The sequence below is a fragment of the Anarhichas minor genome, unplaced genomic scaffold (assembly GCF_050575085.1).
Source record: "Anarhichas minor isolate MPS153535 unplaced genomic scaffold, ASM5057508v1 ptg000041l, whole genome shotgun sequence".
Taxonomy (NCBI): Eukaryota; Metazoa; Chordata; class Actinopteri; order Perciformes; family Anarhichadidae; genus Anarhichas; species Anarhichas minor.
This window is the reverse complement of record NW_027466487.1, coordinates 4377489-4401918: the sequence shown is the minus strand read 5'-3', so window position 1 is coordinate 4401918 and position 24430 is coordinate 4377489. Positions and strand designations below refer to the sequence as shown.

Below are 24430 nucleotides of genomic sequence, written 5' to 3'. Positions count from 1 at the left end.
TCAGCACCAGTCTGACTTAGCCACTCCCTCAGCACCAGTCCAACTCCCTTCACCTGTCCCTGATCAGTAATCAAGCACTCCCTCATCAGCACAACTCTCCTCACCTGTTCAAGTCACCTTATAAACCCCTGTCTCTCAGTCACTCATTGCCAGGTCATTGTTTGTGTTGTCCCCGCCTGTTTGTCTTGTCCTGCTCCCGGTTTCCCACGTCTCCCTGTCCTGCTGGATTTGCCCCCTCGTCTCTTGTCTTGTCCCTGGATTCCCTGTGTTCTTGTAGTGTTCACGTTCTTAGTTAAGTGTTTATTATTCCTTTTCACACTATTTCTGGTCTGCGTTTGAGTCCACCATCATGCCCCGTGACAGACATTTACAAACTAGTTTGACAGAATGCAAACACATCCAAAGTCTTACAGAGTTCAATTACAAAATGAATTAAACAAAAAAGCAACTTGATGTGCTGATGAATACACAGATAACCTGTTTGAATCTCTTTGCAATCGTAAAAAGGTTGTTAATGGAATGTGACGGCCGTCAGGCTTCTTTTAATGGCCTTGGTTCAAATTGAGATCGCTGGGGAAAAAAAATAATCAATGTGTCGTTATATTGGCTTCAAAGTTGTAGTCATTGAACTGATCATAACTTTCCAAGTAATCTTTAAAACGCCTGCAGAAATACACCGAGGGCTATGGGTTCAAGACATTAATACAAAATGTGAAACTGCTGTGTTGCACTGGCCATCAGCTCCTGTCTTGAGGTTTCAATCTCACCAAGTGGATCAGCAACAGTCGTGAGGTGCTATTGGTAATTCCAGAAGAACATAGATCCAAGACCTTCAAGGAGTTGGATCTTGACAGAGACAAATTGCCAGTTGAACGGGCTCTTGGACTACAATGGTGCATCGAGACGGACACCTTCAAGTTCAAATTTAACATCCGAGAACAGCCACACACAAGACGTGGGATGTTGTCTATGATCCTTTGGGTTTCTTAGCCCCCTTTACAATGCCAGCTAAGATGATTTTGCAGGACCTGTGTCGGTTGAAATGTGGTTGGGATGATCCAGTACCCCAATTCTTTCAACAGAAATGGTTGGAAGATCTTGAAAGAGTGGAAAGTTTCAAGGTCAGCAGATGCTTCAAACCGAAAGACTTTGGATACACAGCATCTGCTCAATTGCATCATTTCTCTGATGCCAGTGAAGATGCGCATGGAACTGTTACATACGTCAGGTTGCAAAACAACAAAGTACATGTTGCTTTCATGCTTGGCAAAGCCAGGGTATCTCCGAAACAAGTGACTATCCCTCGCTTGGAACTGACAGCCGCTGCTCTTGCTGTTAAAGTGGACAAAAGGCTACAATCAGAGCTACAGCTTCTTTTGGAGAAGTCACAATTCTGGACCGACAGTACATCAGTACTAAAATACATCAAAAATGAGGACAAAAGGTTACAAACATTCGTTGCAAACAGAATATCAACCATTAGAGAGGCATCACACACTTCACAGTGGAGATGCATTCCTACAGCACAAAATCCAGCAGATGATGCCTCAAGGGGACTGAAAATTGAACATTTGGTTCAAAAGAGATGGATTGAAAGTCCAAAGTTTCTGTGGAAACCAGAGGATGAGTGGCCAGCGCACGTCTTGGATTTGGACATTGCTGAGGACCCGGAAGTTAAAAGGAACTTCACAGTAAATGCAATTGTCACTGAATATGATTCAAGTCCCACGCATCAACTGATTACTCACCTTTCCAATTGGAAAAAACTGAAAGTTGCAGTAGGTTGGATTCTCATGCTGAAGATGAATTTGCTGACTTTAAGTAAGAAAGGGAAGCAGCTGATTACTGCAAGAAAGGCAAAGATGGAACGAGGAAAAAATAATTTTTTTACCTGGAAATATCGTCGTCGTTGTTGTTGATTCAACAGCGCCTCGTGGATCCTGGATACTTGGAAAGATACTACAGACATTTCCTGATAGGAAAGGACTAGTGCGTTCTGTTTTTCTGCAAACCAAGACCAGCATAATTGAAAGACCAGTGACAAAGATTTGTCTGCTTTGTGAAGCGACTGGCGTGTAAGAATAATGGTGAAAACCCACAACCATGTTTTCAAGACATGGAAATATAATTTATCGATTGTAGGACGTTTTTATGAAATTGACTGTTTAAAAACAGTACATTTTTGTTTCTAATGTAATGGCTCCTTACGTAAAACGTATAAATAATTGTTTTGTCTACTGCCAGAACCAATTAGGGGCCGGTGTGTAAGAGCCATTTTGTTGTTTTTGTTTTTGTACAACCTCCCACCACATGGGGGCGTAGTGCCGGTGTGAATCAGGCCACAGGTAATATAATCAGTGGGGTCATTGGACACAGGTGGTTGCTAATAGGTGGAAGCAAACAGTTTTTGACCGTGAAGATTTAACGAATGCAAATATTATGATTTATTGGTATGAGGAGAAAATGGATAACTGAAGAGAAAGTGGTGAACTCTTATTATGTGAAGAATAAAATGCCTATATTCGAAACTGGATTTTCTTATTTATGGCATGCGTCAGAACAAGCATTACAGCAACCGTAGTGACTTTTTTATTGGGAAGCAACGGTCACTACACTTACTAATGTTCGCTGCAGTGTGACAAATATAAGCTTACATTTACTTTATCCAAGGCGATCATAAACAACACTGTGCGACGTTGAAACACACACTAATTAGAAATAGCGAACATATCGCAACTAATATTTAAGTTAGCTACTATTATGACCAACACAACAAAGAGATACTACATCCACACTATTGCGCCTAAACACGGTTGCTACAACAACTGACACCATAAATAGGAGCTGGTGCATTCTTAATTACAGTCCGGTTTCTCTAACGATCAATATCCAAAGGTTCCGGACACGGACAACAATTGAAAGAGGACTGTTCGTGTTTTTCTTACACAACACTGCCCTCTAGCGGTACTACGAAAACTGGGCCATAAACAATTGGGCATATTTAAAAGAATTGCACCTCTGAAAGCAACAACCAGGAGATGTATTTTGACTAACTGAGCAAGAAGGAAGCGATACGATTTAAAAATATGAATTATTGTAAAAATAATAATTATACTGGGCATCAACCGCTGTTTCATGGTTGGACCCATAGCCCGGACATGTTTATAAATTGTCAAATATGCAAATATTGAAAACACATAACAATACCAATATATCTATTTTAACAATGTAACATGTTTAATGGTTTAAACCAGCCCTAACCAACCCCAACCTCCTCCCATCCTATTTCTACACTGAGGCGAATCGCTGCTTTAGAGACAGACCGCACAGAATCAGCGTGCGCATAACGGCACACTGAGCAGAGAAGACCCACAAAAGCAAATCTGTTGTGGTGGTTGACCAATTACGGTCCAGGGTCGCATTTTCCTCGGTACGACTGACATACCCTGCCCCTGTCTTCACCCAGAAAAACAAAAGGTTTCGTTGTTGTATCGCAGTGACGCTGACATTTCGAGGTATGGCTGAAGCGGAGTTACAAACCTTTACCTCTATCATGGACGCTTTGGTTCGCATTAGTGTAAGTATGACGCTCATTTTATTACCCTATTTCTTTTAAACCACGTGTGCTTATTTTAAACAAGATAGCACAACCATCGTATTTTGTCATCCACCCTCATATTTAATCCCACAATTTGTGCCATATTTCCTCTCGACCCATCTGAACTCAGGTTGTGTCTGTGATGATGGAATGTGATCGAGGCTTTTTTTCCGTTTGGGCATTTTTTGGCCATTAATACAATCAAACAGAGTGTAGTGACTTTAACAAATATCCATTTTAAAGCCACTGGGGGGCGAACGGGAGAACTTGTTCGGACGCGTGTTCCACAAACATTTCACTGTCCAATGCGCTGTCTTTCTTTCGATCCGTTGATCCATTTATTCAAATGCATATCGACACCTTAACAGCATACCACAGGTTACTTGACAGGATAATATAAGACCTTGAAACTTCTAAATGACATGCCGGTTGACACGACACCTTGACACGGTCAAAAACTGTTAACTTCCCGTCCACACACACACACACACACCTGATCCTCATTACCAGGCACTTACATATATGCACTTTTAGGTTAATGTGCCACCCACTGTTCAATGTCAGAACTGCATGTGTACCCACCCCATGTTTCCCTCAAAGACATAAGAAAACAGCAAAACCACATTATGGCTCCAACAGAGAGTTTTTGGCACGCTCGAGCACTGTGGGTGGAAACATAAAAAAAAAAGCAAGGCCACAAATAACATAGGCTATATCCAAACGTTGTTGCAGATAAAGCGGTGGATGTTTGGTGATTATAATCAAATATGTTGGCTAACGGCTTCAGATGCTCATGGGCCGCATGAAAATGAAAATGAATGATCTCAGCATTGGGTCATCTTAGAGTGACATCATTGTGCAAAAATGAAAAGCTGGCGGTGTGATATGACATCACGGTCTTTTTAGCATCCGACTTTCATAGGTGATGTAGCTGATACATCAGTATCCTGCTGAGCATGCAGGGCTTTATGCATTCATCTCATGACTTATTGAAGTGCATGTAGAGCAAAGTCCACAGAGACAAGGAGTCAAGGAGGCACAACAGGCAGTAAGCATCTGTCGAGCAGGTGTATTTTCACTGCGTGTGTGTAAGCTAATAGTGTTTCCTCCAAAGTGAACTTACTTTTATTTATCACTGAATTCATTTTTATACATGTGAGGGACAACTAAGAGTTCTGCCTTATTCCCCTCTACATCTCTATCCATGTCTCCTTCTCCTCCATCTCCCCTCCTTTACACCTGCGTCCTCAGTGTGCGGGACATATCCAGGGCGGAGACGGAAGGACGCGGCCCCTCCCCCCATGCTGTTCTCGTGTCCTTCCTGTCAGCAGGATGTGGAGCTCGGAGACAAAAGGCCTGACAGACTGCCTCCGCAACCTCACACTGGAGCGGATTGTGGAGAGGTTTGCATGTAGATATACAGTAATATACTGTAGCAGAGAGAGTCACAGGCGCAGTCAGGTGTAGTAAGAGCTGACACTGCAGGCTCAAACATGACTTGTGCTGTCTTGGTATTTCACTCCATGATAATTTCTCATCATCAGCTCACTAACAGAAATCATAAAGAAAGAAGAAACAAAAAATCCCCTTATCAATCCTGCAGGCAATAAAGACAGGCAGCGAATGAAGGGCTTAGTCAATACTGCCTTATAAATAAGACAAGAAGTAATTTGCTAGAAGGAGTTTCCATAATGAATCATTCCTTTACTCCTGATCAAAGACTGACCCTCAGAGCTGGTTGCAGGGACAGCACAGAAACGTTGAGGAAGTTTCAAGTGAAATACTTCTCATCTTTCTTTAATGTTGATCATCCTCTTCTCTTATCAGTTCAAATTGTGAAGATCAAATTGAGAGGAGCTGCTTTGGGAAAAAGCGCTTCTTAACGTTTTTGTGCAGATAATATACAAGTGCATCTTTTTTTCAAACCTTACAACATTGTATGTTCGAAAGCATTTCTCACAGTAGACATTTTGGCTTGTCAGAACGAAAAGCACAGGTGTTACTAATAACACTAACGAATGGCTCTATTCTATTCAAGTGTTTCAGTGAGAGCGACTGTGAGCCAGAAGGATTCCTGAAATCAAAGCAGCTACATGGAATCCAGCCATCATTTATTTCATTATTTACGCCTGTGCTTTTCTGACTGTTCAATTCCACTTCTCTTGTCACAATGTCACAACTTACTGGTGCGCTTCAATAAATACAGCCATCGTTTAGGAGATTACTAACACCTGTGCTTTTCCTACTATGGCAGTTCCAAATCACTGCTGTAAAAAAAAAGGCCGTTTTCCTCAGACTCCTGCAGCAGACTGGCCACATTGCTGACCGTTCGTTGGATTCAGCACTGACTTTAAAATATTTAGTAAAACTTTTACAGCATTAAAAGCACGCGTTGTCTCCTCTGTCATGTATTTGAGGTTTTGTGTGTCCTTTTTTTCAAAGCAAGATCTTTCTGCTGGTGAATGTCAACTATCCCAAGAATCAGGCTGAAAAAGACAGAGGGGGCTTTTGTCATCATTGCCCACGGGCAAATGAAACACAGTTACTTGCTGTATTTGAATACCTCCCTTATACGACTGACATTATGGGCCTTATAAAAATGTACTTAATGATTGATTATTGGACTTAATGCTTTGCAGTGTGCCATGTCCTTTGACCTGTACTATAAACTTATTTTTTCATAGACGGTACTTTGTGTTGGATGGTGCAAGGAAGCCTTTAAGGATGTTAATACTTTGAATAAAAAGCCTGCCAGGGACACATGTGAGAGATACCAGAAGAGTGCTTGTGTAAGTTGGAAACACAGCGCAATGAACAATTTGGCATCTAAACTGGAGGAGGGCCATGAGAAAACCACCACTATCTCCAAAAATCACAAACCTTCAAACCCCACCAAATCTTGTCAGCACTTATAAGAATGCTTATTTGGCACAACTCTAACCCATAACTCATGACATACAGGCAGGTGGTGCTGCACCCAAGTTTAGGCAACATCTGATAACCAGCACATTCCCATATTGAACCTTTTATCTACTGTATAAAAACCCCACTGCCTAAATTTAACATTTTAAACATTCAAGGAGTATTTATGGGTGAAATGATATGTTTCATATGTGAACTAAAGCACAACTGTTTCACAATATTGATGTGAATCAATATTCTCTGTACTTTCTGAGGTATTTTTCTTAAATTGGCAGAGCTCTGCTCAAATATAAAGGTCCTATGTGCACAAGAAATAGATGGTACAGAGCATTTAAAACTATTTGCAAACAGAAGAAAGCTCCCTCATGAATTAGAGAAAACAGTATTTTGTACCCAATATACTAAAAGAGTAATCAGACAAACAGAAGGTGAAATCTTGTAAAAGGCAGTTTATTACTTGAAAATCTGGCACCCATGTGCTACAACATGATCTCACTATCTCACTTCTTGCTCTTCAGTTGATGGAGCATGAAAATCTTGTCACAGGCCATCGAGAGGCCGACGACGAGGGAAAGAAACTCTTGAAAGTCCACCTTATCATCTCCGTTTTGGTCCAAATCCTTCCTGATCTTCTCCACAGCCTTCGGGTCATTCTGGGTCTGAAAGAGCAATAGCAAGAGTGACAAGTTTAGGGTAAAAAGCTAAAGTAACCACAAGTTATGTGCATTGATTGGTACTAAGCACAGAGGTTAGATTTAAGAGGAAAGATTCTTACTTTCAGGAAGGTGGGTAACTCAGTCACTATTAGTTTGTTCACTTCTTTCTTGCTTAAGGTCTTTCCATCCCCGTCTTCATCGGCATAACGGTGGAATATGACAATCAGGGACTCCAAGCACTTCTCTAACTCAGTCATAGCTGCAGATGTGGGTGCTGAGAGGAGAAAAGACAAGTCTGGTCAAGAATTTCTCTAAATGTATATGCTTTCTTCTTCACTACGCACCTATCTGACAGCTGTTGTGACTTACTGTGCAGAATAATATTTTACATACGGATAAGCATAACAAATGATTCTCTGTTATAGTTTCACCTAATAGATCAAATAGGCTGGGACCTTAAATACCTTTCAACAATAAAGCAGAATTAACTGTAAAGTGGAACTTTCTATTAGGTTACTTTTGAACTTCTACTTAAGTTAACTTAAGTAGGCCTAAGTTACCTTAAGTTAACTTAAGAAGGCCTAAAGGATAAGGTTGTAATAAAGCAGAAGGCTACTCAGTGGTGGAAAGTATAAGTACAGTCACTCGAGTACTGTATTTAAGTATCATTTTTAGGTATTTGCATCAATAATTAGAAATCAATGATACAACACACATAATTCTGAAAGGTGCCATGTACTGCATAATGATACTTTTACTTTTTTTCACTTCAGTAAAAGGTCTGCAGATTTGTTCCACCACTTCATCCAAAACTAACATATTGTTAAGTGAGGATGTGGGCGTTGGTCTCACTGGCACTCAAAGCACATTCCTAAACTATTAGACATCATTTTCTGGCACATAAACTAAACTCCTTATCTCGAGCCTCCCACTCTCGCGCTGCCTTTCCCTTCCACCATTTTTTTGGTTGAGTTCCAAAAATCCCGAGGTAGACTTTACAAAAAAAGTGGACGACAAAGACGAGGGGAATAAAGTAAGAGGAACATAACCGACAGAGGACGAGGCGCTACTTGTCAGAGGAGGAAAGTCGCTGAATACACCAAGTGCGACAAAAAGCAGCTTTAGCACGTAGCCTTAAACTGCATACAGATCAGATGAATAATCGTCATATAAACAAGAATCCGTTTTCTGTCTGAACTCATAGAACTCATAAAAAAAGGCTCTTCAACAGTTAAAAGCAGAACAATAAGTAATTATAATGAACTCACCAGGTCTCAAAGAGGCAGAAACTGTAGTTTGAGATTCAGTGAAGAGTGCAGGGGCTCACTGGAAGTTTATTCAAGACTTTATAGTTAACTAGGCAACGCCCAAAAATGATGAGAGGGAGAGGGAGGGATATAGACACAGGGGCAGAGAGAGAGAGAGAACTAACACGGAAGAGTCATGAGCAAATACCATCCCTGCCCATGTTTTCACTCTATACCGTCACCGTATAGGCAAGGCAGAGAACCTTAAAATGCGACAATTTCTTTAAATACAGCTGTTCAAACTTTCCCCTTTAGAGTTTTAAGTATTAGACAGAAACTCCATCTGGAAAATCTGCCAGAAAAAAAAAAATCTGTTATTGAGAGTTGTGGCAACGGCAATATGACGCATATCAGTCGAATGATCTTCCTTTATGATGCCTGGACATGCTGAGTCTGGGCAAGTCTGGGCCTCAGATATTGCCTGAGACAAGACCGTTAGTCAAAAATAATTGTCTTCCGTAATCTGGTGCCATCTTCTGAGTCAGTCTTCAATGGCATGTTCCCACTGGAGGTACCTTGCAAAACACACGGCTTTGTGTGCAAAATAATCAATATAATTAATGATTTCACTTGTTCCCAGGTTCTCTCCGTTTTGAAACTGCCAACGCATTTAACTGATTCATGTCATAAAAGTAGACATTGATGACATATTGAACATTTGTTTTTAAGGCCTTTGTTTATCCAAGGACCTTTATATCAGTCCAAGGACGTTTAACACTGGGAAGCTGCCCAGTGATCTGTTGGCCACCGAGCAGCTCCACTGGAACTGTTGAGAGTTATTGCTCAAGGGCACCTCAGTGATTTCGTTGTCCCGAGCCATATTTAACCGTTGCAAGACCTTTTTTTCTGACCTTTAGGCCACATTTGCCAAATGAAAACTAAATAGTGCAAATATCTGAATCTATAAAACATATATACATTTTTGACACACAAATCCATGGCTTACTGGTACTTTTTTTTAACCACGCAAAGTTTGCCACCATGACTAAATAAGTCTAACTGACCATCACTCACCTCTCTTTGAAGTAGACAGCGGCTTCACATGTTCACAACATCAGAGTTGGTCTTAAGTGTTTTACGCTCACCTCATGGGCATATCATCTCTAAACACCAACGTGGTTTAGTCACTTCATCGGGGGCATTTTGACCACAGTTGGTGGAAAAGGAGAATAAACAAGCTGCCGTTTCTATCCCTCCTCTGCCTTTTCCTAAACAGTTTTTCAGCACACAATTTTAGGACACCACCACACCTACCTGAGCAAACAGACTGACATTTACAAACTAGTTTGACAGAATGCAAACACATCCGAAGTCTTTTACAGAGTTTAATTACAAAATGAATTAAACAAAAAAGCAACTTGATGTGCTGATGAATACACAGATAACCTGTTTGAATCTCTTTGCAATCGTCAAAAGGTTATTAATGGAATGTGACGGTCGTCAGGCTTCTTTTAATGGCCTTGGTTCAAATTGAGATTGTTATATTGGCTTCAAAGTTGTAGTCATTGAACTGATCATAACTTTCCAAGTAATCTTTAAAACGGCTGCAGAAATACACCGAGGGCTATGGGTTCAAGACATTAATACAAAATGTGAAACTGCTGTGTTGCACTGGCCATCAGCTCCTGGGAAATATTAACTGATTTGCTGGATGCAAGTGGGATCCAACAAATTCATCAGTTCTTCCTTTTGCCCTTGCTGGCAGCTTTTGCTGGAGTTACTGCGGGAACAGCTGCTTGGTAGAGAGCTGCAGATACTTTGTTGATGTAGTACAAGGCAAAGAGGGAGAATATCAGGCTGGAATAGAAAGACAGAAAAAACAATGGGATAAAATACATTTAACAACTACTTTTAACTGTGTTGTATGAAGTTGAAGGAGTTCTCAGTGATCTGCAGAGGTACTGACACGTACCATGTGGTGACACAGACACGGTGGACCAGACCAGAGGCAAACAGTGACAGGCACAGGCACAGCAGAACTGGAAGTTGAGAGAATGAATGACAAAAGTGAGGAACAGAGCCGGAGTGATATATCATTGTGGGCTAATCCCAGATAAAGTGTGCATACTGTTGTGCAAGATGGTATATCATCAAGGATGCTCATGTTTCAGTGTAAGCTGAGCCGACGCTTGACTTGGCAAATCATAGGAAAAATATCAGGCTAATCATCATGTAAACAAAATAATAAAATTAGAATAAAACACATTGTGTACATTGCGACAGCATGAGTTTGATTTCAGTGATGTCACTACTTACTCTCTGGGAATATCTTGGCTTGGAATCCCTTCCCAAAAATCAGATTTTCCATATTATTAAATGCCTGGAAACAAAAGTTAAGGTGTAACAATCCTCAGCGATATCTGTTCATTTACATGCACACAAGAAACCAGGTTACTCAGAGAAATCAGGTTAGGTAAAAAATGGGAAGCAATGTTTTGCTGGAAAATGTGTAAACAAAAGACAACTACAGCATGGAATGTTAATTAAAAAAAAGATATCTCAACAATACTAAAGAATTGTGCAGTTTAATGCTTAGCAATGAGGGATTGAAGCAGTTCAAAAGGATACAGTGAGGGAGCAGATGAAGAGGACTGAGCCGAGGAAACCTCCCAGGATTGTGAGCCACTCGGTGGATCCCAACTGCTTACTGAACATCTGCATCCCAGCGAACACCAGCACTGACAGCAGGCTGGACAGTACTAAAGAGGTGCCCGTGTTCACCGCTACAGGGCAAAGAAAGGGTTTATTGTAGAACTCCAACACAGATGCAAAGTCTAAGTAGGATGCAATAATATACACTCGACCGATGAGTTCTCCTCTGCTTGATCAGATCAAAAACAAAGACATTTGGAATCGACACTCTTTTTTTAAAGATACGAGATGCTGGAATGACTCTCTGTTGCATTTGAGCCACGATATCATCAATTTCGGAATATATAAACTTCAGAAGACCAGTTCAAATACCTGCTCACTCACTTGAATGAGTCTAGATTGGCCACCTTCACGCTGATGCTTTACAACGTAACGCCACGTCAGTGTTCGTTCATAGACGTTTCCGTTCAAATTGCTGTTAGCTTTAAGCTAAACAACCGACGGTGAGCAGCAAACATAACCGGCTAACGTAACGCTCTCACATACAGTGTAATAATAAATGTATGCCCTTGCTGTTTTAGAGTAGTGAATATGCAAACGGTAAAATGGTTCAGTCCATTTCTAAACGTTAGCGTTAGCTTGCTAGCTTGACCATAGAATTGGCCGCTGGAGTTTTACAATGTCTACGCGAATACAAACGCGAGTTGGTGAGTTGCCTTGAATGACACATTAATCGTGTAATACATACCCATGATTCACTGTGAGATGAAAGTCCCTGTCGTCAAACAAATGTGATTTAGGTTTAACTTGGTCCGGCCAGTTAATTTGTGATCGGCTCTAGGAACAAATAAAACTTCACCACCCGGTCCAAATGTCAGGTGGGACCAGTGGGCGGAGTCATGAATGGAGGAAGAGAGAAACGTAGCTGGTTAGATTGGAACTTCATTTTAAATCTGCTGAATAAACCACAGAGCTATAAATCATTGTAAACGTGTCTCTTATTTCAGTTTATCCATTTTAAATAGATTCACACAAATGGAAATTCATCGATGAGAGACTTTGTTGTTTCATGACAAATCTGAACTGAATATGAAACCATTTTAAACTGCAGAAATAATTTAGCCTGTACTGTAAATGAGTGTATTACCATTACCGTCTTCGTTAAATGGTTTCTTCTGCTGTTTTTGAGTCTTTGTTGAGAATAGTTCAATAATTCTTAATTCTAATGTAACATACATACTGTTTTATACCTACGTTATATTCCATTTCTATAACCCATCTATTGTTTTAATAATTGATTAAAACTCTGGTTGTGGTAAGGGTCTGGTAATCTGGGTGAAGGAGTATTGGTCGAGGGAAAGCACTGTGAAACACACGTGCCTGAGAAGCAAATATAGACTTGAGTGCCAGAGGGGTTAAAAGCATAAAGAAAAGACAACACAACAGCAGTTTAAGAAACAATTTTTACAACATATATTTGAGATTACAATAACATTCTAAGAATATCCATTGAAATTTGACAGACAGACTGGGAACAACAGAACAATTGTTGCTTTTTCTTTAACATTATTATATATATGTATAAAAAAACATTGCAGAGAGTAGCTTGTATATCCCTTTGCTGTTGGCGCACTTTATGCACGTAATACAGTCGTTAAACATAGTTTTTCCGTCCATTCCTCTGCACCTCAATAATGAACTACAGATCTTCTTCAGCTAGTATCTGTTGACACTGATTGATCTGTTGATTGAGACTTAAGTTCACAGTACTGTCTTTCATAATGGCTTCTTCTTCAGTCCAAAAACAGCTATAAACAGAAGAATCTCCACAAAAGCAGGTAGCACACTGGAGGGAGAGACAGAGATAGAAATGTAGAGAAAACAGTGCAACAGTGCTGAGCACTACTTCCATGCATTCATATGTCATGATTACTAATACTTCATTGATTATAGAGGTTCTATCACTTTGCTCTCAGAAAGCTGATACATGCATGCACATCAACACACGCACAAACACAAACCTGCAGATGGCAAAAATAACCCAATATGTCCAGCATTCCCACTTCTCAAACACAAAGAAAGACAAGGATACGGATGCGCTGCAGTGGACAGCCAGTGCTGGGTTTAATATCTGTCAGGGAAAAAAATGGTTTTGGGCAAACAATACGAAGTATAGATACACAAACCTGCAAAAGGCAAGGATCCACCAGTAGATGTCACACTCCCACTGCTCAAATAGAAAGAAAAGCAGAGCCACTGAGGCACTGGCATGGACTCCTGTTGCTATGAGTTTGGGGTCATGGAATTGTAACTGACAATTAGAATGACTTTTTAATACCACTGATCTCTCTTTATACTTAGATATCTCATGTGACATCAATTTCCTGGCTCTTTGTTGAGGCTGTCATCAATTCTAAGACAAAATGATTTCCCACCTCTCTGTCTTTGTGCAGAAGATAAATGTCATTGTAATTGCTGCTCCTTGTAGTAATGAAGTCAGAAAGGAAACAAAGGGGGAGAAATAACAACAAAGGCCCCTGGCTGGACATATACCAATTATATTGTCATCTCCTATCAATCATCATCAATGAGGGGCCCACAGTATCAGTCTAAAAGGATACACAGGAGACCTTGGCTGCAGTTGAACATGGACACTCCTGAGAAGAACCCAGCCAACTCTATAGCAAACAGACCGAGGGTGACCGCCAATGCCACCACCAACCTGCGACAAAGAGAGACATATGAGAGGGTGTGTACGCCTGTGTGGCAGTGTTGTAGTACTCGAGGTCGGTCTCTGTCTCGTCTCGCTCTCAGACAAGGAGGACCTCAGATTTTATTTCAAGGCAGGTCACGACCACCACAGTGGGGACATCACTAAATTGCCTTTGCATTGTCTGTTTATTTATTTAACATCATTACTGTGATTGCTAATAGAAAACAAAAGAAAATCCCCACAAATAAAATTCCTCTCTGCAATGCCTTTATTTACTACTTGACTTGGTCTCAACCCCTCAAAGACTTGTACTTGTCTCTGTCCTGATACACTGTGGTCCTGGTCATGACTTGGTTTAGGTGGTCTTGACTACAACCTTGCTGTGTGGGTCAAAATTCGTCTTACTTTCTGTGTGTATGCGTTTGTCAAATGTGTTCTTACTTCCTGTCTTCATCGTCATACTGCTCTTGCGTGAAATCCAAAGGCAAGCAAGCCTTCACGTTGTTTCCCTGTGAAACAAACATTTCCAACAGCTTAGCATGAAAAACACTAACTTAATTATTGGTTATATATATATATATATATATTTTTTTTTAAAAGCACCTAACACGCAATATATCACTACGGGTTAGAGTAGGTGAATACAATCTGTTACTTACCCTCGACCAAAAGATTGTGATAACGATGACAAGGTGAGCTATAATGGTCAAGAACCGTGCAGGTACGAGGCTGCTGACAGCCGACATACCGAGCAACTATTTACTTAAACAGACCACGAGTATACTGGAATACAATGCGCAAACAAATGCTACGTTATTTGCTGCAATTTCAATGTGCCCTGCGCATATTAGCCTCTGCACTTCGCTGCAGTCTGACAAATACGCTTATTTACTTTATCCAAGGCGATCATAAACGACACTGTGCGACGTTGAAACACACACTAATTAGAAATAGCGAACATATCGCAACTAATATTTAAGTTAGCTACTATTATGACCAACACAACAAAGAGATACTACATCCACACTATTGCGCCTAAACACGGTTGCTACAACAACTGACACCATAAATAGGAGCTGGTGCATTCTTAATTACAGTCCGGTTTCTCTAACGATCAATATCCAAAGGTTCCGGACACGGACAACAATTGAAAGAGGACTGTTCGTGTTTTTCTTACACAACACTGCCCTCTAGCGGTACTACGAAAACTGGGCCACAAACAATTGGGCATATTTAAAAGAATTGCACCTCTGAAAGCAACAACCAGGAGATGTATTTTGACTAACTGAGCAAGAAGGAAGCGATACGATTCAAATATACTAATTCTTATAAAAATAATAATAATACTGGGCATCAACCGCTGTTTCATGGTTGGACCCATAGCCCGGACATGTTGTTTATAAATAGTCAAATATGCAAATATTGAAAACACATAACAATACCAATATATCTATTTTAACAATGTAACATGTTTAATGGTTTAAACCAGACCTAACCAACCCCCCCTCCCCCCCCATCCTATTTCTACACTGAGGCGAATCGCTGCTTTAGAGACAGACCGCACAGAATCAGCGTGCGCATAACGGCACACTGAGCAGAGAAGACCCACAAAAGCAAATCTGTTGTGGTGGTTGACCAATTACGGTCCAGGGTCGCATTTTCCTCGGTACGACTGACATACCCTGCCCCTGTCTTTACCCAGAAAAACAAAAGGTTTCGTTGTTGTATCGCAGTGACGCTGACATCTTCGAGGTATGGCTGAAGCGGAGTTACAAACCTTTACCTCTATCATGGACGCTTTGGTTCGCATTAGTGTAAGTATGACGCTCATTTTATTACCCTATTTCTTTTAAACCACGTGTGCTTATTTTAAACAAGATAGCACCATCGCATTTTGTCATCCACCCTCATATTTAATCCCACAATTTGTGCCATATTTCCTCTCGCCCCATCTGAACTCACAGGTTGCGTCTGTGATGATGGAATGTGAGGCTTTTCTTCCGTTTGGGCATTTTTTGGCCATTAATACAATCAAACAGAGTTTTTGGCAAAAACTCGAGCACTGTGGGTGGAAACATAAAAAAAAAGCAAGGCCACAAATAACATAGGCTATATCCAAACGTTGCAGATAAAGCGGTGGATGTTTGGTGATTATAATCAAATATGTTGGCTAACGGCTTCAGATGCTCATGGGCCGCATAGATGAGGCAGAACTGATGTGCGTTGTCATAGAAACGGGATGCTGCGTTTAGGTAGGCTATAGATGCAACACCGGAACTGGGCCTCCAGTAACAACTGAAAGCTATATATTTATTTTAACATTTTTCCTTGGAGAAGTGTAATACTCAGTTACCAAACCACAGTATCCTATGCCACAGCTGAGCTAATTCCATATCTGACTTGTTCAAAGGGAAGGTGAAGCTGGAGACGGACTAACACCTGAAGTCAGGGGAAAGATATTTTCCTCCCCTGTGCTTTATACTTCTAACATCAGTTATACAAAACCAGTGTCTGATGCCGCTCCCCTTCTCGCTCCTCACTCCTACACATCTCATGTACATTCTTTTTTTACAGGTCACAGGAACTGCAGAATGTAAAGAGCAGTGGATTCTTTTTTTACTCTAGTGACTCAGCCTTTATCGAATGTGACTCCTCACTCAGCTCTCTTCTTGAACCTCTCCCCCTCCAGTCCAACATGAAGAGTATGGAACAGGAGCTGCATTGCCCGGTGTGTGACGAGATGGTGAAGCAGCCCGTCCTTCTGCCGTGTCAGCACAGTGTTTGTCTGCTGTGTGCGGCTGAGGTGTTGGTACAGAGAGGTTATCCTCCTCCAGACCTCCCTCCAGAGCCCAACTCGCCGGCCTCCACACCCAACACTCGCTCCCCACGACAGGCTCGAAGACCCACACCCAGGACACCTGACCGCTTGGAACGGGTCCTCAGAACAGGTGGCGAACGGATGTGGAGCTTATATGTGTTTGTTTGGTACAGCTGATGGGAATTTAAAAATGAAAATGAATGATCTCAGCATTGGGTCATCTTAGAGTGACATCATTGTGCAAAAATTAAAAGCTGGCAGCGTGATATGACATCACGGTCTTTTTAGCATCCGACTTTCATAGGCGATGTAGCTGATACATCAGTATCCCGCTGAGCATGCAGGGCTTTATGCATTCATCTCATGACTTATTGAAGTGCATGTAGAGCAAAGTCCACAGAGACAAGGAGTCAAGGAGGCACAACAGGCAGTAAGCATCTGTCGAGCAGGTGTATTTTCACTGCGTGTGTGTAAGCTAATAGTGTTTCCTCCAAAGTGAACTTACTTTTACTTATCACTGAATTCATTTTTATACATGTGAGGGACAACTAAGAGTTCTGCCTTATTCTCCTCTACATCTCTATCCATGTCTCCTTCTCCTCCATCTCCCCTCCTTTACACCTGCGTCCTCCTGTCAGTGTGCGGGACATATCCAGGGCGGAGACGGAAGGACGCGGCCCCTCCCCCCATGCTGTTCCCGTGTCCTTCCTGTCAGCAGGATGTGGAGCTCGGAGAGAAAGGCCTGACAGACTGCCTCCGCAACCTCACACTGGAGCGGATTGTGGAGAGGTTTGCATGTAGATATACAGTAATATACTGTAGCAGAGAGAGTCACAGGCGCAGTCAGGTGTAGTAAGAGCTGACACTGCAGGCTCAAACATGACTTGTGCTGTCTTGGTATTTCACTCCATGATAATTTCTCATCATCAGCTCACTAACAGAAATCATAAAGAAAGAAGAAACAAAAAATCCCCTTATCAATCCTGCAGGCAATAAAGACAGGCAGCGAATGAAGGGCTTAGTCAATACTGCCTTATAAATAAGACAAGAAGTAATTTGCTAGAAGGAGTTTCCATAATGAATCATTCCTTTACTCCTGATCAAAGACTGACCCTCAGAGCTGGTTGCAGGGACAGCACAGAAACGTTGAGGAAGTTTGAAATGAAATACTTCTCATCTTTCTTTAATGTTGATCATCCTCTTCTCTTATCAGTTCAAATTGTGAAGATCAAATTGAGAGGAGCTGCTTTGGGAAAAAAGCCTTCTGAGATGGGCAGAGAGTTATGTTTGATGAGTGCAGCTGCTGATTCCACTAGAGTGGTTGTGTTGGTCAGGAAAGTGTGACGGTGCATGTTTTACTGCGCAAGATGCAGTAACAAGGCAGCTGGTGGTGATGTATCCAGGTCAGGCACTTCCAGAGTAACTACTGAAAAGAGAGCAGGGCAAACCCGGATGAGCTCAATCTTCCCTTTGTTGAGTTTTATGGACTCCTCCTTTTTTTGCATTTTTTTCTGCTGCAGAATTGCTTTCGCCCTGCTCTTATCTCCCTGTACCCCTGTCTGCCCTTTAGGTACAGGCACACAGTAAGTCTGGGCAGTGTAGCCATCATGTGTGGTTTCTGTAAGCCTCCCCAGTCTCTGGAGGCCTCTAAGGGCTGCGCTGATTGCAAGTCCAACTTCTGTAACGAGTGTTTCAAACTCTACCACCCCTGGGGAACCCCTCGAGCTCAGCACGAACACATTCTACCCACCAACAACTTCCGGCCCAAGGTTTGTCTGTTTTTGTGTTTTGCTCATCATATACAGTAGCTTCTTCTTCTGTTGTCATTGTGCCTTAATCCTCTTCCGTGCTCCAGGTCCTAACATGCACCGAGCATGAGCAGGAGAGACTGCAGTGGTACTGCCGTAACTGCCAGAGGTTACTGTGCCCACTTTGTAAGCTCCGCCGTGTCCACCACGGACACAAAGTGTTGCCTATAGCACAGGCCTACCAGGCCCTCAAGGTGAGTCGGTTTCAACTGTGTTAAGATCTTGACGTTAGCGGCCTTGAAATGTTAACTTCTGTGGCTAAGTGAAGGGCCGTCCTTCAATCAGAGGATCGGCGGTTCGATCCCCGGCTCTGGCTCCACTAGTCGCATGTCGATGTGTCCTTGAGCAAGACACTCAACCCCAAATTTGCTCCCGTAGCTGTGCCTACGGTGTAGAAATGTGATAGAATCTGAATTGTAAGTCGCTTTGGTTAAAAGCGTCTGCTAAATGACTGTAATGTAATGTAATGTTTTGGTCTTACAGGACAAGGTTACCAAGGAAGTCAACTTTGTCCTGGCCAACCAGGAGACGATACAGAGTCAGATCACTCAACTGGAAGCTGCCATCAAACAGATGGAGGTGAACTATCGTTTCTCTGCTTTGTCAAAGTACCCGTTTCCTCATGCTGTTCTTTGAACAGAAATAGTTGGAGAATCTGCTGCAATATTTGGGTTCAATGGAAATGACTATGGCCAGCAGTGTTTCTTCTATAACACTGCTGTGGAGAACAAGCTGAAAGCACTGATGTTTACTTACAAAAAGCAACATTTGTGACACTGATCAACAACACACTGTGGTTTTGTTGTGCTTCAATACAACGGGAATCCACCCCCAGCCTATCCTGCCAGTTAACCGTCACTACAACTGCAGCTAAAGGCACAGGTAGTATTAGTGGGCCCTCTAGAGGCCAGGGGCCTCTGGTGCCATGACACAATTCTGTGTTGGCAATATCTTCGACATTGTCTCTGTGTTTGTCATTCCTAATCTGTCATTGCTGTTTAACTCAGCACTTTCTCCCCACTCTGTCTCTCTCCAGGCGAACAGCGCAGTGGCTCTGCATCAGCTGACCCACTGTATCCGAGAGCTGGGAGCGGCGGTAGCGGAGCGTCAGGGGGCTTTGGCTCTGGCCCTGGAGGGATCCCGCAGCAGGAGGGAGGATGCCCTGTCGGTCCAGGTCTCGGTGAGGCAAGGCCTGCTGGAGCACGCTGGCCTGATGGCCTACACCCAGGAGCTGCTCAAGGAGACCGATCCACCCTGCTTCGTACAGGCTGCCAGAGTCACCCACAGCAGGTAACACACTTATTCAGCTGAATCCTAAAATTTTGGAGGAATGGATTGGTAAGATTTTGCTTTCTGACATCTGACATGTCTTTCCTCCTCCAGGCTTGTGAAGGCCATAGAAAACCTCCAGGGTTTCTCTCTCTCAGCTGATCTCTCCTTCAGGAACTTTCACCTCGACGCATCCAAAGAAGTCAAGCTCATCCACAGCTTGGAGTTCATACATGGTAGGCTCTTTTGTTTCTGCGATTCAAACCATATATAAGTGAAATTATACTTTATTATAGTAAATTAACCACATGTGTTGCGTTGTCTCCTCCACAGCCCCACTGGCTCCAGTCATTGACACCCAGAAGACACTTGCGTATGACCATCTGTTTCTGTGCTGGCGCCTCCCTCAGGACTCGGCCCCAGCTTGGCACTTCTCTGTCGAATACCAACGACGAGCAGGAGGGGCCGCAGCCACTTGGGGCGGCACCAGATCTCCTAATTCTGCAACTGCATGGCTGCGGCTGGATGAAGTGAGAGGAACCAACGCGGTGATCAATCGGCTGCAGATGGACAGCGTGTATGTGCTCAGGGTGAGAGGCTGCAACAAGGCCGGGTTTGGAGAGTACAGTGAAGAAGTTTACCTCCACACTCCACCAGCACCTGGTGAGAGATGGGCATCCATTGTTTGACATCACATTTTAACATTTCTTTTACCACAAAAAAACGTAATCTTTCCATTCTTTTAAAAACAAATGAGGCCATTCCTTGTTTCCAATGCAGTTTCACTGAATTAATTGCAAATAATTGTACTGTAAATAGCTTGGAGAATAAGTAATATGCCTTAAGATATTTTTAAATTCAAAACAGGTTTGTTTGCATTGGTAACAAAGAAAACACTCTGCCAACAGTTAAGTTTGATATTTTTCCGGTATTGCCATTTCTTCAATTGATTAACTAATTGTGATATTTTTTACTTTTCTCTCCATTCCTTTATTTTTTCTATTCCCATTTTTTATTTTAGCTTCTGCACATCCCTTTTTTTATTCTGCATTTCAGTTTCATCCAGACTCTTTCCTGTCTGTCCTTCTGCACAACAAATATGTATCGTTCCTTTATATTGTCCTAGGTTCCCTTTTAATGTTAGTTTGTCACAGCCCGACTCAAAAGCTGCGATAAAGTAGGGTGAGACCAGACGAGTTTATAAATAAATAGCACATTTATTTAAAACATTAACCTTTGCATTAAACATGCAAGTCAGTAATTAGTCATGGAAGCATGTATGGAACGTCTACTACAAACCAAACAGCAGCCACATCAGCCAGGGAAGAGGGAGCCTCCACGTGAAGGTGGTGAGCTTTTATAACAGGAACCACAGCGGGCCCAGGTGTGGCTCATTAAACTGATGACAGATTCTGTAAGTCAAGGAAGAGCCAGGAAACAGGGACACCTAGTGGAGTGGAGGGGTCGTCACACTCTACATTGTCCTTCCTTCACAAAACCAGTTTCAACAACATGTAGATGTGAATGTTACCTTTACTCTGATTCTCACATTTCCTCCTCCTGCTGAAACCACTCCATCCTATTTTTCCTCTTGAATACACCTTTTCTCTTGATCGGCCTCTTATTATGTGTTCTCCTCCCACGCTGGTTATTATTACATTATGTGATCAGACTTGTCACAGCTTCGGGATCTAACCCTTCCTCCCTCGTGACTCCTTTCCGTTACCTTCCTTGCCATCTCTCTCCCCTCTTCACCCCTCCTTTCCCTCCTGGTACGCCTCCTTTTCCTGCCCCCTCAGTGTTGAGTTTCTCTTTGGACTCACGCTGGGGGTTGCATGCTGACAGGCTGGCATTGGGCAGAGGACAAACTTACGCTCGCAGTGTGCCAGGCCTCTCCCTCCTGCAGACTGCCGACCGCACACTCACTTCTTGCAACTTGACTTCTGACCTGCTGGTGGCCGACTTGGCCGTCACTGAAGGCAGACACTACTGGGCATGCTCCGTGGAGCCTGGTTCCTACCTGGTAAAGGTGAGAGGGATGCTTGTTGGTCAGCTGGATTGGTATTATAATGCGTTGCATATATGAAATCATCTGTACCTTACATACTGACTCAAAATTGATGTGACCAAAGATTTCTGTCTTTCTGACTCTGTTTTGCAGGTGGGAGTAGCACAGGAGCAGAAGCTACAAGAGTGGTTTCATCTCCCCCAGGACATGGCCAGCCCTCGGTAACTAAATCGCCCTCTCTTAAACATAGACCTTCCCCACAAGCTGAGCTATCAGGACTCTTTTATGTCCATCTGCCACTGTGGCTGGTGGATTCCAAAAGATACCAGCCACTTAATACATTAACATTGGGTTTTCAGGCGGGCGAGTGAAGCAAATCTAGCAGCCACTTGCATATTTTACCAGCATTTGGCTGGTGGCTGGTGCTAACTTCCAACCCTGTTCTTTCCTATTCAGTGTTTTTATTGGATTATCTGCATGGTTCATTTAGTTTTAAGGTTTAACAGAAGGAAAAAAGACAAACCATGAAGGAAGGCCTTGAAGCCACAACTTTCAGACTGTGGAGCAGTTTCTCTGTTAGCTGAGCTCTCAGAACCCTGAGGAAACTCATTGACTTTCACACACAAGTTTCTACAGTCAGATTACATGTAGTCACTTGATCAATTATTGATATAGAATATTGACTAATGCACTTTCAAAGTATGGAGGAAGAGTAAATAGTACACACACACATACATATATAATCACAATATGTAAACATACACATATATATATATATATATATATACTTCCACTGCTGTTTTGAGTGTCTCATAACTACATGATCTCTACAGTTATAATCAAGCGCACTCTTAGTTTTCACACACAAAATTCACATAACACTATAAATATACAATCGTATAGTGTCGTGTATATTGGAGTTCCAACACAGCTGCAGTTAGGACTAAAGGACACAGTGGACATGTTTTTAGGAGACAGATGACCAACTTGATAATATCAATATATCACTGTTTTATTTTGTATTCTTGCTTTTCAATGACTTTTCAATACATTCAAATTTAATACAGGTGCAAATAGAAGTTGCAGAGTATAAAGTGGAGTATTTTATATCTTCAGGTCATTCTGTATTTAAACTTTTTGAACATTTTCCTCCTTTGCTTAGTTTTTCTTTTGCACGGTCTAATCTTTTCCCCCCGTCTGCCTCCCCCCAGCTGCGACCCAGACAGTGGCCATGACAGTGGGGCAGAGGACGGCCAGGACTCTCCTCCCTTCTGCTTCCTCACAATAGGCATGGGCAAGATCCTGCTTCCTCATGGACATGGTCACACTCAGACCCACGGGGACAGCCAGAGCCAGGGGGGAGTGCACTCCCACAGTACCAGCCATAGTAACCTGCCTCACTCTCATACCACTCCTCTGCCACCCCGACTGGGAGTGTGTCTGGACTGTGACAAAGGACTTGTCACCTTCTATGATGCCCACTCGTTGCGGATCCTTTGGGAGGGACACATGGACTGTTCAACTCCAGTGTGTCCGGCCTTCTGCTTCATTGGCGGAGGGGCCCTGCAGCTGCAGGACCTCGTGGCCAATCGGAGCATCGAGGAGCCGTCACCACGTAGGGTAACTATCCAAACGCGTGCAACAAATCTCAGCAAATAAATTGTGGTGGGACAGTTTATGGGGCACATCAAAGCAGTCAAACTTTATGTCAATAGAGATACATGTGGTTTGTATTCACCACTTAATGTAAGTCAATAATGAATTGCCTTGATCCTGTATTGATGCTTGATGAAACTGTCACTGCTGAATATGGTTAAGGTTTTCCTCTCAATGTGATTGTTGAGATCGTAATATAAATATATCATGTTCTTTTGCATTGGCACTTGGCCTGACATGACATATTGTATTTTGGCTATTTATTTCCTGCTTTCTTTCTCTTCAATTGCTTAATGCTCCTATGGACATTGTGGCTGAAGTGATTTTAGACTATGCAGAATTGTGTTGACAGGGTGAGTAAATCCCCTTTAGAACAGGTTAAATCTGTTTGCAATGTAAAAAAAAAAAAAAGTCTGCCCTTCTTATACACTTGTCTTAATTTGTCCCAGAATGACTGGACAACAAAAGTTGCATGCAAGTGTAACTAGGATTTAAAACGTACATATATGCAGATAACTGACTCTCACCTTGTAAACGCACCTCAGATGTACTGTACGTCTAATTTTATATCTTTATTTTTAATGTTGCCTCAACAAGTGTTAACGATGTGCATATAAGTCAGAATTAGAGAATGTGAATATTCTTCGGTTGTTGAATTGTCAAGTTCTGTTGGCTCGCGTCAGGATCACGCGTCTCTGTGTCTAAACAGTCCCACGTGGTATTTTATATAGTCGCTGTTTTGCATTTCAAAAAGGACTTTTGAGGCATTTTCGGCTGGGTGAACACGCTAACAGTTTGACTCAATCACATGTGAATACATTGCAGTGTTTCACATTTTGACAAAAGTTAAAAATGCAGATGGCCTACTTGGCCAGTTTAAAACTGTGGTGTTTGAGGGATTTGCACATACATATTAATGATTAGATGTGGATGGATGAAGTAGGTTAATGAGAAGAGGTCTATCTTATGAGCTCTGGTTGAGCCATACTACAGCTGACAGTAGCTCATTTACTTGACTAAGCTGATAAAGTAATGTCTGGGGAATGTAAGAGACCAGTTATGTATCATTTCAGTGCAAGAGAT

The 24430-nt window shown here is 42.2% G+C and overlaps 4 protein-coding genes across 6 annotated transcripts; 1 reads left to right on the top strand and 3 right to left on the bottom strand.

The window, feature by feature from the left end:
• Positions 1-6954: 6954 nt before the first annotated feature.
• LOC142969511 (protein S100-A1-like) lies at positions 6955-8602 on the bottom strand. The gene is made up of 3 exons (XM_076109451.1): positions 8445-8602; positions 7296-7450; positions 6955-7179 (listed from the first exon to the last, which is right to left on the bottom strand). Exons 2-3 carry the CDS (start codon positions 7431-7433, stop codon positions 7021-7023), a joined length of 297 nt encoding a protein of 98 aa, XP_075965566.1. The 5' UTR covers positions 7434-7450; positions 8445-8602; the 3' UTR covers positions 6955-7020.
• Positions 8603-9794: 1192 nt separating this feature from the next.
• Positions 9795-11982, bottom strand: krtcap2 (keratinocyte associated protein 2). The gene is made up of 5 exons (XM_076109449.1): positions 11824-11982; positions 11052-11206; positions 10740-10803; positions 10396-10462; positions 9795-10280 (listed from the first exon to the last, which is right to left on the bottom strand). The coding sequence occupies exons 1-5, from the start codon at positions 11825-11827 to the stop codon at positions 10160-10162; spliced, it is 411 nt and encodes a 136-aa protein (XP_075965564.1). The 5' UTR covers positions 11828-11982; the 3' UTR covers positions 9795-10159.
• A 542-nt stretch (positions 11983-12524) lies between these two features.
• On the bottom strand, positions 12525-14856 carry LOC142969309 (transmembrane protein 107-like). Of its 3 annotated transcripts, none has more exons than XM_076109145.1 (5): positions 14448-14856; positions 14230-14297; positions 13697-13797; positions 13262-13358; positions 12525-12921 (listed from the first exon to the last, which is right to left on the bottom strand). In XM_076109145.1, exons 1-5 carry the CDS (start codon positions 14532-14534, stop codon positions 12852-12854), a joined length of 423 nt encoding a protein of 140 aa, XP_075965260.1. In that variant the 5' UTR covers positions 14535-14856; the 3' UTR covers positions 12525-12851. The 3 variants fall into 3 exon arrangements, 2 of the variants coding, with proteins under 2 accessions (XP_075965260.1, XP_075965259.1); XM_076109144.1 differs by lacking the exon at positions 13262-13358 and adding an exon at positions 13097-13193; XR_012959121.1 differs by having other exon boundaries at positions 12880-12921; positions 13097-13358.
• A 686-nt stretch (positions 14857-15542) lies between these two features.
• Positions 15543-23350, top strand: trim46a (tripartite motif containing 46a). Its single transcript, XM_076109303.1, has 12 exons — positions 15543-15602; positions 16478-16736; positions 17245-17395; positions 18177-18375; positions 18462-18608; positions 18898-18993; positions 19451-19704; positions 19798-19919; positions 20017-20346; positions 21483-21712; positions 21845-21912; positions 22903-23350. Exons 1-12 carry the CDS (start codon positions 15543-15545, stop codon positions 23348-23350), a joined length of 2364 nt encoding a protein of 787 aa, XP_075965418.1.
• The last annotated feature ends 1080 nt before the right edge of the window (positions 23351-24430 follow it).